The sequence below is a fragment of the Phlebotomus argentipes genome, unplaced genomic scaffold (genome assembly GCF_947086385.1).
Source record: "Phlebotomus argentipes unplaced genomic scaffold, Phlebotomus argentipes genome assembly contig_2, whole genome shotgun sequence".
Lineage (NCBI taxonomy): Eukaryota > Metazoa > Arthropoda > Insecta > Diptera > Psychodidae > Phlebotomus > Phlebotomus argentipes.
In genome coordinates, this window is record NW_026776162.1 from 4,901,182 (window position 1) to 4,915,217 (window position 14,036).

Sequence of the window (14,036 nt, forward strand, 5' to 3'; positions counted from 1 at the left end):
TGGTTTCGTATAACTTTTAATCTGAAAAATGGATTGACGGCATTTTGCTCTCTCTCACTCACTGTATCGCCCCAAAATTCCTGACCATTGAGCATGACGGGATTTTACGTGGCCTATCAAGTGAATCCCACAGACCATAAACTTTATAGTGCTTATCTGAAGCTGCTCTTCCCCGATAAAGTAGTCAAAGAAGACATCAATCAGCGCAATTATTTTTGCTCTCCCATTTTCTCACACACTTCCCCAATCTTCGCACAACTACCAATGCAGAAAAAAATACTTCAATTTCTCTTTCGCACAGTTTTTCCCCAAACTGACTCACACTTCTGCCCAGAATCCGTCACAGTGTGAATGAGGCACACGATGAGACATTCAAATTCCCTCCAACCAGAAATCTAATTATCATTTTGATTTATTGGTGGACTGCAGGTATTTTTAACCAAGAGGTCCATCGTCAATACATGCTCTCGACGCTTATCTACCTGATGAATGAACACGATGCTCAGTGTCTGTGCAGACAATCGCTGATCTCTGCTTCGCCGAGGGATTTGAGGAAATGCTTTTTACTTCGTCTGTCCAATAATATTGAAATTGTAAGCCTCGGGGGAGGACTTCCAAAGACCTAAATACTTCCGTGTGACTTGATATTGAAACGCGCTGGGATCAGAAAGAACGCAAGATATATATACATATATCCATTCAGCAGGATCAAAGTAGCCGGAAGGTGTTTGTTTCCCTCCAGGCACTTGACATTACAGCAAAGCAACTTTGGCGGAAGAGAAGCAAGTGATTTCTTCAAATCCGACTGCATCGGAGATAAATCTCCGGTAAAAGAAGTTGAGAGAATAAATCGAGATGAGGTTGGCTTGCCAATCTCAGGAGAAACCCAACGGTGAAGCAAAGAGAGTGAGAGAGAGCGAATGAAGAGCAGTCAACACTTGAATTGAGATTCCATCAGTCGAATGTCAGACGGAGGCTCAAATTCCGATGGAAAATACAGGGAAATAAGTGCAAACAATACCTAATTTTCAGTACAGTCGGAAAGATGATGACTCTACACGTTCACTTTTGCTATTTTCACCACAGTCTCCACACTGCAAATTCACATTTTCCATGCGAGAAATAGTACACCTTCAACACCAATCAAGATGTCAATTTCGACTGCGCGAAGGAACGTCTTCCTTCGTTCACGGCACACCAAACACTGACGAGGTTTTGTTTTGTCACGAACGCTACAACACGAAGTTGGCACCAATCCCGATGACAGCGCGATTCTGCGCTGGCAACACGCAACGCGCCAGTCATGCCGCGATGGAAAATTTAAAATTTCATAGGTGTGTGAGTGCAGGAATAATGAGAAGACTTTATGGAGATTGAGATGAACCACTTTTGGTGGGGAATTTGACTGAACTTGCCAAATTAATTATTCCATTTTCCTCCCGAAAGTTACGATGATCATAAAGTGCATTTTCTATTGCCTTGATTTAAAATAGAATAATTACGATTTCAGTGGAATGCTTAAAGTTTAAATGCCAGAACAAATTGTATAATAGCAAATTATGTAATTGATTTATTGAAAATGTCCATGCGACGATTTTCTCCATTCCAGACATTCCAAATGAAATTTTTATCGCATTTCCTGCAATCATTCATAAACTTTAATTGAAATTATTGGAGAATATTGTACAATTTTAAAGTTCTTTGCGCTCATGCAAGATAAACAAAAAGTGAAGTACAGGTGCAAAGAAAAATTTAAATTTATCTTAATCTTTCCTACAATATTAGTATAGTGAGGAAACTGTGATTATGTTTGTTTTACTGCTTACACAGACATGGTTAATCAGAATCAGTGTTTAAATTTAAAGCATTAACCCATTCCTCATCCAGCTTCTTTTCTGGAAGACAATCAATTTTGTTCACGGTTTGAATATTCACATGAATCACTTGGGGACTGTCTTTTTCCGTGCAAAAATAAATTTCCACTAGTGCAAGGATCATCGCAGTGTGTAATCTCCGACCGCAAATGTGAGTCCTTCGCCAACTCCTTTGCTCCTTGCTGTGGTAACTTAATAAATTCTTGAAATATGATTTATCGTGACACTGGCAAATTAGAATTTATTGCCCCGCGTGTAGAATCTATTTTTACAAATGATTATCGTCATTCAACACCGCCCCCATGCTTAAGTGCGCCACAGGAGCAAAGACTGCGCACCCTCGTCCTTTGCCACCCACAAACACGGGAAATGCGGTTGTACAGGACGCCGTGAGATGTGTGGCAGGACGAAGAGTGGCGTACACTTTTATGTGAGGACTCACATATCTTCAATCTATAAATTTCCACCTGATGATTTTGCATTCATGGAAAATGGGTGAAATTTAAATTTCCTCGTGCCTCCGTTGTTACGACGAAAAGATATTTCTGGCACGTTTACGGAATATTTCGGAGACAAGGAGGTACACACACAAAAAGGCGTGCAAATAATTTATTGGGTAAAAGGGAACAGGACGCTTTGCGACTCCGGAATCTCTTCCTCACCAGCATCTCTGGGCGTGTGCTATTAAGCGGATGGCATGCATCTTTCAGGGCAAGACTCGGCGTATTAATAAGGGAGTTCCTAATTTTCCTCCGAGATCATCAAATCCCCTCTTGTCTCACTCACGGCCTTTATATTGATTTTTACAACCCACGAGAAGTCAGTTTAATTCTCCTCTGTGGGAATTTCCATTATACGCACCAGAGAATTGAGCATAATTTGAATTATTCTCGAATTGTGACCTGCTCAATAAATGATTTCAATTTATTGAATTACGTTTAATTAAGGTGCATCGCATGTCTCAATGATATTGATTTTATTCAATGAATTATGAGCATTTCATCAACTTCACCAATGCTTGCCAATGCTTTTCTTTAATTAAAAACAAATCATCAATTAAATCGTGTCGTGAAATGATTCCTAGGAAAATCATTTGAATCTAATTAATAAACACATTATAAATCAAACTCCTTTGACAATATTATTTTTCAATCTCTGTGAAAATTGAAAATCCCATCAGTATTTGCTCATGAAGAGAGGAAAAAGGGGACACAGCCAGTTTTCGTCGCCAGGGACGTTTTTGGACGGAAACTTGCGTATCATTGAAGCACTGGTGCCAGTGAAGGAGTGGTAAATAACAATAAAACTCCTACATAAAACAGAATTTTCTTGGCACAATGACAAAAAGGATTTTGCAACATAAAGGACCACCACACACAGATGATGATAAAAAATATCTCATGAGATTAGAGGCGTTGCGAGACGAAGAGTGAAAAGTAATTCTTTAATAATTTCTGGCGGTGTGTGAAACGACACGAGAATAATCTCCTGAAATTTTATCATCACAGCATTATGTGCAGAGCATTTACATAATGGACGATGAAGAATAATTCATCTGAAATTTTATTGTTTCAGCTGAGGATTTTCCTTAAAAAGCAAATGCATTGTGTGGACATCGCAGTTCATTCCACCAAATGAATGGATGATTGCACAAAGTGATGGCAATGAGCTTCAAAATCCCGGAAAAGTTGGCGAAAAGAGAGGACGCTTTCTCATCACCCATTCTCTCCATGGGGAGCATTTTTCCGCCACTTGTGACACCGCATGGCTGCGAAGAAAGGGAACATATTATGGAAACTCTTCATGGCGGATAAATCAATCTTGCAGCCACTTTGTGGAAAAGTTTCTCCCGAAAAAGGAGATCAGCTTTAAGAGCTTTTCCTCCGCTCGGGAACACAGCGTTACACCTGCTGTTTTCAGCGATTACTTTCCCTCTGCGAAAGTCAAACTTTTACCCAAGGTACATTGTTCATTAAATTATGACAGGAGAGGTGAATGCCTTGTAAGGCCCTCCATCAAGTCCAAGTCGCTTTTGGTCCGGTCATCATGCAAACAGCTCGTTAATGCGAAACCTTATCGCACGACGACGATGCGTGGAATTGTTCTCCGTAATTCAAATTAATCGTCAAATTTACTGCCGACGGAAACGCTGCTGAAATATTTAAGTAGCAAGAAATATCCTGATAAATGATTTATGAGGCATATAGAGTGCTTCAGCAATTTGTTTATATGATTTACCTCGCCTTTTAACCTGTCAAAGATACTTAATCCCCTATGGTTTATTTCCCTAACAAGATTCCTTCGCTCATTTCCTTGCTTTCGGATCGGATAATTTGACGAATAAATTGAGCATGCCAATCAATGACATGTATGAGCAATTATCTCTCAGTATAGGTAGTTAAAATCAAAGTTGACAAACCAATTTATAAGAGAGGCTTATTATAAGTTCACCATTTTCTTTTCACGAAGAATATAAAAAGGATCAAAGTTCAGCTTCAGCGGAAGAATTGAAATTTCATCAGATAACTTGCCAAAGTTGATGAATTACACACAGAGCTATTCTTCGTCGAGGGACTGGAGATAAAAACTTTAAATCCATCTGCTTCCGTAATATAAATCCTTTTAGTCCCTTTTCTCACGCAGCATATTTGTTTAGAGAACATCCCAAACCCCACCAAATCCACCCGTCTGTTGTGTATTGTGAACACCAAAATGGCCAAAACTTATTCCATTAACAATGCATATGACAAGAGTGTGAGACTTTGGGAGGGAAATTCAATTATTTCTATATTAAGTGGGACAAGAAAAAGAACGACACGGAGAAGGGTTTAATGATTCCAACGAGATCTCAGCTAATTTCCTCCTTTGGGATTTTACACCTTTTCTCCTCCGTCCATTCTCGGTGGGTCAGAGGAGGGAGAGAGAGAGAGAGAAAGAAAAAAAAACGAGGACACCTCCCAGGAAATCTCAAATTTTCCCATTCACCTGGCGATGCTTTCCTTGCTATTTTCACGCTTGAAAATATCATGCCAGAGAATATCTTCTTTTAAAGACGATGTAGCTTTTTAAATGAAATTTTGATGAGAAAAGGTAAGCAATTCTCTGATTCTCGTTGCATTTTATATTAGCTCATGGCAGGAGAATGCAGGCAAAAGTGTTCTTTAAGAGTGTTGTGCTCGGAAAATTCATTCTCGGACGTAAAATATTCATCCCCCCTTCAATTTGCATACTAATTTATCAGAAGAGCTTTCAACCACAATTCTTTCCGCTGAATCTTCACCGTCAATAGTGTTGCAAAGGCTTGACTTTTATATCCTCTGCATTGGTGGCAAGAATGAAGATATTTTTCATTGAATTTTCCCCCAAAGACCCATTCTAGGGAAATTGCTGCAATTTTTAAGGCCAAGTCTTCTTCTAATCCTCACTCACTAACATTATACATAAGTAAAGATATCTAGAATAAAGTGTCTTGAATTTCCCCGACAACACTTTATCAATTCTGTATTTATTGCTCGCCGGAAAAAAAAATCTTGGCCACTGCCAAAAGTTTCTTCATACGGGCAGATATTGCAATGGAGACAGAATTCCAGCGGCATTAATTACAGTCATTAATTTTGGTGACTGGCACAGAATTGTGGATGAAATAATTGAAAATAAATGCAAAACTCCTCAAGATAAAAAAAAACCCTTACAAAATGTTAATATTAAAGAATCTGTTGGAGATTCTTTCAAATTGAATGTTGCAAAAGCAGAAAAGTAATTTTAGGAATTCCTGGAGAAATTGCCAGAGGAAAAATTGTGATGAAATGGAACTCCCACTGCATATTCGACGTTACTTGAGCCACTAGGAGAAAAGAATCCTTAATTTCGAATCAATAGTCCAGTCACTATTTCCGTATTGTGCCTGAATGTGAATCTTGATGGGAATTCTTGAAATGTTAATTCAAACCATTGAATGGAATTCTCCACATATCCAATGAATTGTGAAGGGAGAATGATTGTCATGAGAGGGAAAATTTTAATTTTGCACTAGAGTTAAACTCTACTTTATGGCCTCTTTCCATCCCTCGGCTGTCCATTGAATTTATATCCCACGGAAAACGTGGCCCAATTTCTCCACTGAATTGCATAAATCTTCCCACCTTTGCGCTGTGTTTCGGCGAGAGCCTCCTTTTCCACGGGGGCGCAAATGATGAGATTCGCCTTTGCATATTGCTCGCGGAGTGGATGAGATGAAAATTGGGCGCGATTGAGCGAGGGAAGTGGGAAGTGAATGAAGAAAAAGCGTAGCATTATGCTATGAAAGTGAGAGAGAAAAATTCCTCCTGCAGACCAGTGAGAATAAATTGCAATCAAGGGTTTTTCTCGAGGTATATCCACGAATGTGAAATTTATTGCATTCGGAAAAGGAGAATGAATGTGCCTTTTTTATGCTCTATTTTATGCACACGCCCCACGACTACCAATTTTCCACCGCGTTCTCGCATACTTGGTGCCTCGAAGCCATTTATAACATTCGAGAGGGTTTACACGGAATTGATATACGTACAACGAGGGGTGGCACTATTTATCTTCTTGGCCCCATCATTGTCCACTTGTCTCAGGGTGGAACTTTTGACTTTTATCGCTCAGGCTCCATCTCAAGTCAGATTCACTCTCACACAGTCTTAAAGCTCTCCATTCGAATGCCTTCATGGACAGAATTTCAAAGATGCTCCGGAATTTCCCCCGAAAACCATTGAGCGAAGTTATGCGGTGTAAGTTGAGCTGTCTTCTGCACATATTCCAGGATTTTTAGTCATGTTGTGGACCACAGACATAGTACATCACATCCCATGCAGTGGTGCACAATGAATTTATTGAATGTTCTCGTCAATTGAGCAATTAAACAGGTATTCTCGTTCATTAATTAAGAGAATATTGAGTCATTCCATTCGAGAAGCTCTATTGTTCCTCTTAACCATGTCACGTGTATGTGTATAGAATTGAATGGCTATACCATAATGCCAATCCTTTAAATGAAATTAAGCCAAAAAGAGCTGAAGTAAATGTGTAAATTTAGTTTTGATGACCATCAACTTTTTCGTCCGGTTTTATAAGATAAAATGTGACATAGAAATTTCCAAACAAGTTTCTATATAATCGTAACTTACTAAGAGTATAATTATTTATCTCAGACGTAAATGGAATCTATTGAAACATCGCAGACAAGGGCGGATAGAGAGCACTGAGTGAATTTTGTAAAGGTGCAGAATTCCATACTTTTCTTGGACACAAAGCATGAGCTCCTCGGGAAAGCCAAAGTGAAAAGAATGCGAGCTTCCTAATGGAATTAACCGCGAAGTAGTAGAGAATTTCTCTCCCACATAGAACAATTAAATTCATATTTCACACATTTCACCACAACAAATCGTGAAAATTCCATTTTGCGTCCGCAACACAAGCAAATAATTACAGAACTTTCACCATAAAAGATATGAAGTGTATTTCTGCATAACAAAACTTCATCAGTTTTCACTGCTCCCCACAATTGGTATTTGTATATTAAGAAGTTTCCCCACAGTCTCGTATGGCTCTTCTAAATGCAAAGGAGTGTGTGCTTCATGATGCACACACGAGCTTTTGCGGTGTGAGAGAAAACCATCAGAAGTATAGAACGATGTCGCAAGATGAAAGTATATACATTGCAAAGTATTGGGGAGACTGTAACATCAACATAAACAAGAACCCTGCAAAATTAACAAGTGTAGCCCACCTAATGAACCCTATATAGTATGCACTAAATTGTATTTGCATCACAAGACGAAAGGTTGTGCTTTAATTGCATTTCCTGATGACAATAATTTCATGTGGAGCGTTGTCACGGCGGGAGCTTTGCCACTAAATTATTCACCTTCAAAGATGTTTATGCAATTTTCTCAGCAGGAAGCGAGTGCGAAACTGCGCGACAAGGAGAAATTATTATAATTCACACCAAATTCCAACTTAATCACCAGAGCCTAGCTTTGCTAAGATTTTGCATGTGCTTCGCAGAAAAAGGGATTTCGGATATGGATTGAGTCGAGTGGCGGAACACAGTCCTTACAAGGAAAGGTCTTTACCAAGATTTGCATAATCTCTGCATCGAAACGTGAGGGGAAACTTTTTTTTCTTCAAACTTCATAACATTCTCCATATTTTAACTTCCTCCTCCAGCGTGAGTGTCGACAAGCCTTTCCTTTTCGCTCACCAACAGCCGAACAATAAAGAAATGAATTTTATGACCATTGGAGGAGCTTTCAGTGGCGATTTCTCACAGACAACATAAATTTCACGAGATTCGTGTTGGCAAATACAAAATTTAACACTTGCTGCCATTGAGTGGAAAGATTGCATTCGCTGGCCAGGAATAATCCACAAAAAATGCACTGATGCACAAGATTGAACTCTCACTGTGGCCCATTTTCTATCTATTTTCCGCAATAATATTTCTCTCTCTCGCCTTACAATAAACTACCACTCAATTGTGGGGGAATTCCTTCATTTTATGCAAATACTGGCAGAAATTCCCATGCAATTTATAGTGGCTTTTCTTGGCAAGTGCTATCAACAAAATTTTAATTTCTTCCTCCCTTTTGCCGGCGAAGCAAAAGAAAAGCCGTGGTGTGAATAAATGGAAAATTTTCCTTTCTGCACTGTGCGCCTCTTTTCCTTCCATCTGTCCGCTGGTTTTGTTTGTTTTGAGAGAGAGAAAAGAAAGGAAAACATTTCCATCGTATAATGCTTTCAGCACTCTCGTCCACATTTCTTTTCCTCCTCAATTTTTTTTTTTGGAAGATTATCTGAGACTCTTTATGAATATTGCGTATAAGATCCTATTGTGGATACTGAGCATTTTCCTTGAATACATAAACACTCAATGCCAAAATTCAGACCCAATTTGTGCGCAGCAGAAATAGAAATAGCAAAAATTATTGGCTGAAAATTGTGAGAGTGTTTTGGGAAATATATGAGGTTACCCATCTTTTCGTGCGTAATAAATTGATTGCTTTAATAACACTGGGTGTTAATTACAGAATCTCATTGTTGTCTCGTCAAAATCTACTTTAATATTTCCACAGCAGTGCTTGGAAATATTTTTAAGCAATTATGCTTAAAACTTTCTCCAACTTCACTTTAGAATGTTGGAAACTTTAATTAAAAGCACGAAGAAAAATGATTTTCCTGTCCATAACCTAACTTCGACACTTTCCCTCGCTTTTCACGCGAATCAACAGTTTGCGATGAGATCCAGAGTTTGAATTGAGAATTTCGATCGAAGCGCCGCGGGTTTTCACCTCGAAAAGCAGTATATGTCCATGTCCGAAAACCAGCTGTTCACGGAAGAAATAAAAGTGGCAGTGTTTGTAGTTATTATTCTGTGTTTATTTACCTTTGCAGTGTGTAATTAGATCAAAAGGGTCTGCGAGTGCACCATGAATGCGTCGGTGGACAAGAAACTGCTGGGCTTTCGCCAGATTGCCATTGAGAAGTTGCAACACATTCTCTGTCAAATTCCGGGAAGTCGCAAAGTGAGTGTGCAATGTTCTCTTTTCACACTGTGTTAATCAACATTCTGTGGCTTCTTTCAGGATCTGGTGATTGAGGCGAGCTTGATAAAGCCTCTGGAGCATATTTGTGGCGTTTCATGGCTCAGAGCGAAGGGTGTTGAGAAGATATTCAAGTTTGAGCAGACAATTTCGCCACCAGTGGGGAAAGTTTTCATCTACTTCATCTCCGCCAATTTGCTCATCTTCAAGCAAGTTCTCGATCAGATACACAGCTTTGGCTCTCTGGTCGGCGCAGATGCTCCGCGGGATGGAGAGATCAAGTATCATGTGATTGTAGTGCCAAATCTCCTGCACAGCCAGGAGGAATTGCTGGAGCAGGAAGGACTCAGTGGCTTAGTGCAGCTTCATCGCTTCAACTGGGACTTTATCTGTCTGGACAGTGGAGTGTTGAGCCTTGAGATGCTCGACGTCTTCCGGGATGTCTTTGTCAGGCACGACACATCTTCCCTGCTCAGCATTTCACAGAGTTTGCGACTATTCCGGATGGTTTGTGGCCAGCAGAGAATTCTCTTCACGTACGGCAGCAATTCTGAGAAAATCCTCCAAATGGTGAGGAGAATCGAGGAGCACAGACCGTCCAATAGAGAGGATAAAACCACAGACTTTGCAGCCGCTCTGTTCCTGGATAGATCAAAGGATTTCGCCTCGTGTCTTTTAACTCCAGTGACTTACTCTGGTCTTCTGCTGGAAATTCACCAAGCCAAGTCCGGAAGTTTAGTTGTGGATTCCAAGAACAGTAGAATTCAGAGTGGGAAGTTCACCCTCTTGGAGGAAAACTCATCTGCAGACACGAAATCCTCATCGACAAACATCAGGATGAACTCTTCGATGGATGCTATCTTCTGTGAGAATAAATATCGCCACTTTTCCGACGTAATTTCCCTCTTGAGCGCTCAGGCAAAGGCTCTCGGGCTGCAGGGACAATTCTCCCGAGACATGAAGATCCACGAGATGAAGGAATATGTGACTGAGAAGCTGCCCAAAGTGGCTGCAGCGAAGAAGGAATTGCTGAGACATTTGACACTCTGCGAAGCGATTATCAAGGAACTCGGGTCAGATTTCGAACAACTCCAGGATCTGCAGGATTGCATGATTTATGGGAGGAACAGGAGACAAACTGTGTCACAGATTGAGGACATTCTGACAACGGATCCGCACAAATTCAACACTCTGCGACTCATTTGTCTCCTTCATCTCACTGGCAGTCTGACGACAGAGGAAACCTGCCAATTCATAACGAATTACTGCAATGTCTTTGGCCACAGACATCTCACAGTCTTCCACAATCTCACCCAATGTGGACTGTATCCGGAGATCTCACCAGAAAGTGGTTCTGTCTCTGCGCGGAGTAAGATTCTGTCCAACATTCCACTGCCCAGGAAGTCCCAAAGCACTCTCTTCGCGGATGCAGCCAGACTGAAGCTCCTGCCGGAGTTGGAAGCCTCTTCAGGCACCTCCAGGGACTCTCCCACGTGCCCAAGCTACGTCTTCAACGGATCGTACATTCCACTTGTGGCGCAAATCGCGTCTTTCCTGCTCAAGGCAGATTCCTTCGAAGATGTGGCTCTGAAGTTAGGTCAGTGCGAGGGAATGGGAGTATCTGTGGGGAAGAGTGACCAAGTGATGAGTGTCAAGGAGGTTCAGAGTGCAGTGAAGAGAGGTGAAGTGAGTGATCCTTTCCCGCTCAGACCGCGAACAGTGTTTATTTTCATCGTGGGAGGAGTAACTTATGCAGAAATAGCAGCGTGTCATCTCGTGGAGAAGCTCACTGGATCCAAAATCATCCTGGCATCAAATACCATCGTCTCTGGCAGCGATGTCATCTCACAAGCATTCTAAATTCATCATTTTGGTGAGTTATTTTACAATATTTATTGTCCATATAAAACACTAGCATTTCTTCAAAGAATTCAGGCTCGTTGCATATCGTCTCAGGTCTTCATCCGCTATTAGATTTAAGTGATCTTCTGTAATTCTCCCGGGAAGCCAGTAGATGAAATTCACTAATTGTCTCTTTGCCATTCCGTCATCTTTACTCTCAGTAATTTCCATCCTCGATATATTGCTGAGTATATCAGGAAGTTGATCACTCAAGAAGTTCACAAACTCCCTGCTAATTGTGTACAATTTGGCCAGAGCGTCCACAAGACTTTGTGGCATCTTCTCAGCATTTGCAAGCACAGAGCGCAATTGTTGAAACCACTGCTCAGTGGTTTCCTTGACCACCAGGCACTTCTCCTCCGAAGAAAGAGCATGAGAAATGAGCACAAGAATTGCCCCACTCAATTCACTGCTGAGCTTTGCCTTTGTGTGGACGTCGAGTAATTTCTGAGAAAGTTTCCTCAAATGCGCCACACTCCGCGTGGACCAACTTTTCCCATTTTCCACCAAAACAATCCGCAATACTTTGTGCAAACATGCCCAACTCGATGGAGTCTGGCTCCGCCATGTCGTCAGGGAGGCTACAAAGATGAAAGACAAACAGTTTCTCTAATGCACACAATCACTGGGAATAATCAATTTCTCAACTCACCGCTCGTGAAATCAATTATCTTTCCACTCAGCTTTGCATTTGTCCCGCCAGATGAGTCGCTGAGACAGCAGAAAAGATAGCATAAACGCAGATTCTCTTCTTGAGCAGACACAGAACGAGCTTTTCCTGTGAAATTGTACGGAAATCCCGTCATGAAGGCTTGGCAGAAGTCTCTATTGTAGGACTTTCTCAGCCAAGTTTGCATTTCTGTGGTTTGACTCTTCTGATCGCATCGCACAACCATATTCCAGAGCTCCTCCAGGATGCCAACAATTAGTGAAATTGTGCTTGCTGCCTCCTGACCAAGGGCCACATCACCTTCCTCTGTGTTTTGCGGTCTTATCTCCAGCCAAGTCTCCACCAAGAGAGGCACCATTTGCTCCACATAGTAGATAATCTTCTGGGATTCACTAAAATCTGTCCCTTTGGCTGCTGTCTTCTGCTTAAGGGAGCTCATTTGCCTGATGAACAATCCAGAAACCTCTTCGAACCACAATTCTTGTGGCTTTTGCACTATTGGAGCGTAGAAAGTTCCCTCGGCATTGAATTGCATGGGTTTCACAGCTGTTTCCGTGTCTGCAATTCTCAGGGAGGCATTTAATCCTTGCAAAAGCTTGAGAAGTCTCTCCAGAACGCGGATTCTCCACTTTACAGCCGTGATCTTCTTCCCTAAGTTCAACGACAACGTCCTTCCCGGCTGGGATTCTGACCTTAGCTTTGACACCATGTCGAGGAAGTTTGTGAAGATTTTATCACTGTCTTTCGCCACGAGATGAGGAACATTCTGGAGCAGGACGTCCAGCAAGAGCAGTGAATCTTCCTGAATGTTGTTCTGAAGATGAGTCATGGCGCATCGCAAGTAAGATGATAGCATGTCGAAGAATGGTTCCATCAAAGATGTGTCTATGGATTCTAGCAGTGTTTGAAGACATCTGAAACTTTCCCGGCGCACTTCTCTATCCACATCCAAGGACATTTGTCCCACTGTCTGCACAACATCGCCCAAGTGTCGCGGAAAGAGATCTTCCGGCGATGAGGCGAGAATCTCCTTAACGTGCTTCAGAGTGTCCTGCTTTATGGATGAGTTGTTGTGTCGCAATTTGCTCACGAGATCCTTAATGTTCACTCTTTGAATGCCTTCCGGCGTTTCAGTGTCTTTCAGTTGCTCCCGGATGAGGATCTTCTTCACCTTAAAGTCTGTCTTCGTGATATTGAGTCCTTTGGGGAGTTTGGCTCCTTTCAACTTCACTTTGGCTTTCTCCGATCTCAAAGCCTTTTTGTGCTTCCCTTTCGCCATTCTTTATCACGTTTTTCAGCCTCAAATCCTGAGCGAAATTCAACCCAAAATAGAGTAACACAAAACACGTGGAGTGACAGTTCCCATGAAGTTCGAAATTCTCCCTTTCCGTCTTTCGAATATGATGACACTTTAAGGAATTTTTTCTTTCAATATAGAGAACTATTATTATTCAAAAAAGGTACCCTAAAACACTAGAAATCATCACAAGTGCAGCAATTGAGGACACTAAGCAGCATTTTTCTCCTTCTTCTCAATCTCCTCGAGAGCTTTTTGAATCTGTTCCTTCTCGTGCTTCGCCCGGATGCTCTTGATGGTCTTCCTAATCTCTTCAATTTGCTTTGGATCTTCGGGAGGGTAGAGTTCTCTCCTTGTGCTTGTCACCCACTTCTCAAAGTACTCTGGCTGGTTGAAATAGTGGAAGAGAGCCACCGGGAAGAAGATGTACATGGTCATCTTGGCCACTTCCAATTGCCAGCCTCCCATCGCGTGTAGTCGTCTGAAATGACAAACAACACCAGCAGAAACACATGTTAATTCCATTTCGAGATGATTTTATAGCATTCTCACTTGATTTCTGTGTGAAAATTGAGGAAAATCACGAGATACTCCAACCAAAACACGTACAACCTCTCTTTTCGAAGACGATCCCATAAAGTGCCATAAAAATTCGAAGATAGAGCGAGACGACAGGCGTGGTGGTGGTGTATGGCTGTCTCGCAATTAGTCCCCACATTTTGCTA

General features: G+C 41.4%; 3 protein-coding genes across 3 annotated transcripts in view; all 3 read right to left on the reverse strand.

Annotated features, from left to right (window-relative positions):
* LOC132265325 (furin-like protease 1) overlaps positions 1-1,201 on the reverse strand; it is a 53,278-nt gene extending 52,077 nt beyond the window's left edge. Inside the window, exon 1 of the mRNA XM_059765923.1 lies at positions 1,022-1,201. The gene's annotated coding sequence lies outside the window, so the exon portion shown is untranslated. The remainder of the gene's footprint in view (positions 1-1,021) is intronic.
* A 10,051-nt stretch (positions 1,202-11,252) lies between these two features.
* On the reverse strand, positions 11,253-13,297 carry LOC132265334 (testis-expressed protein 10 homolog). The gene is made up of 2 exons (XM_059765934.1): positions 11,997-13,297; positions 11,253-11,925 (listed from the first exon to the last, which is right to left on the reverse strand). The coding sequence occupies exons 1-2, from the start codon at positions 13,291-13,293 to the stop codon at positions 11,354-11,356; spliced, it is 1,869 nt and encodes a 622-aa protein (XP_059621917.1). The 5' UTR covers positions 13,294-13,297; the 3' UTR covers positions 11,253-11,353.
* A 207-nt stretch (positions 13,298-13,504) lies between these two features.
* On the reverse strand, positions 13,505-13,951 carry LOC132265335 (protein PET100 homolog, mitochondrial). The gene is made up of 2 exons (XM_059765935.1): positions 13,864-13,951; positions 13,505-13,792 (listed from the first exon to the last, which is right to left on the reverse strand). Exon 2 carries the CDS (start codon positions 13,777-13,779, stop codon positions 13,522-13,524), a length of 258 nt encoding a protein of 85 aa, XP_059621918.1. The 5' UTR covers positions 13,780-13,792; positions 13,864-13,951; the 3' UTR covers positions 13,505-13,521.
* Positions 13,952-14,036: the final 85 nt, after the last annotated feature.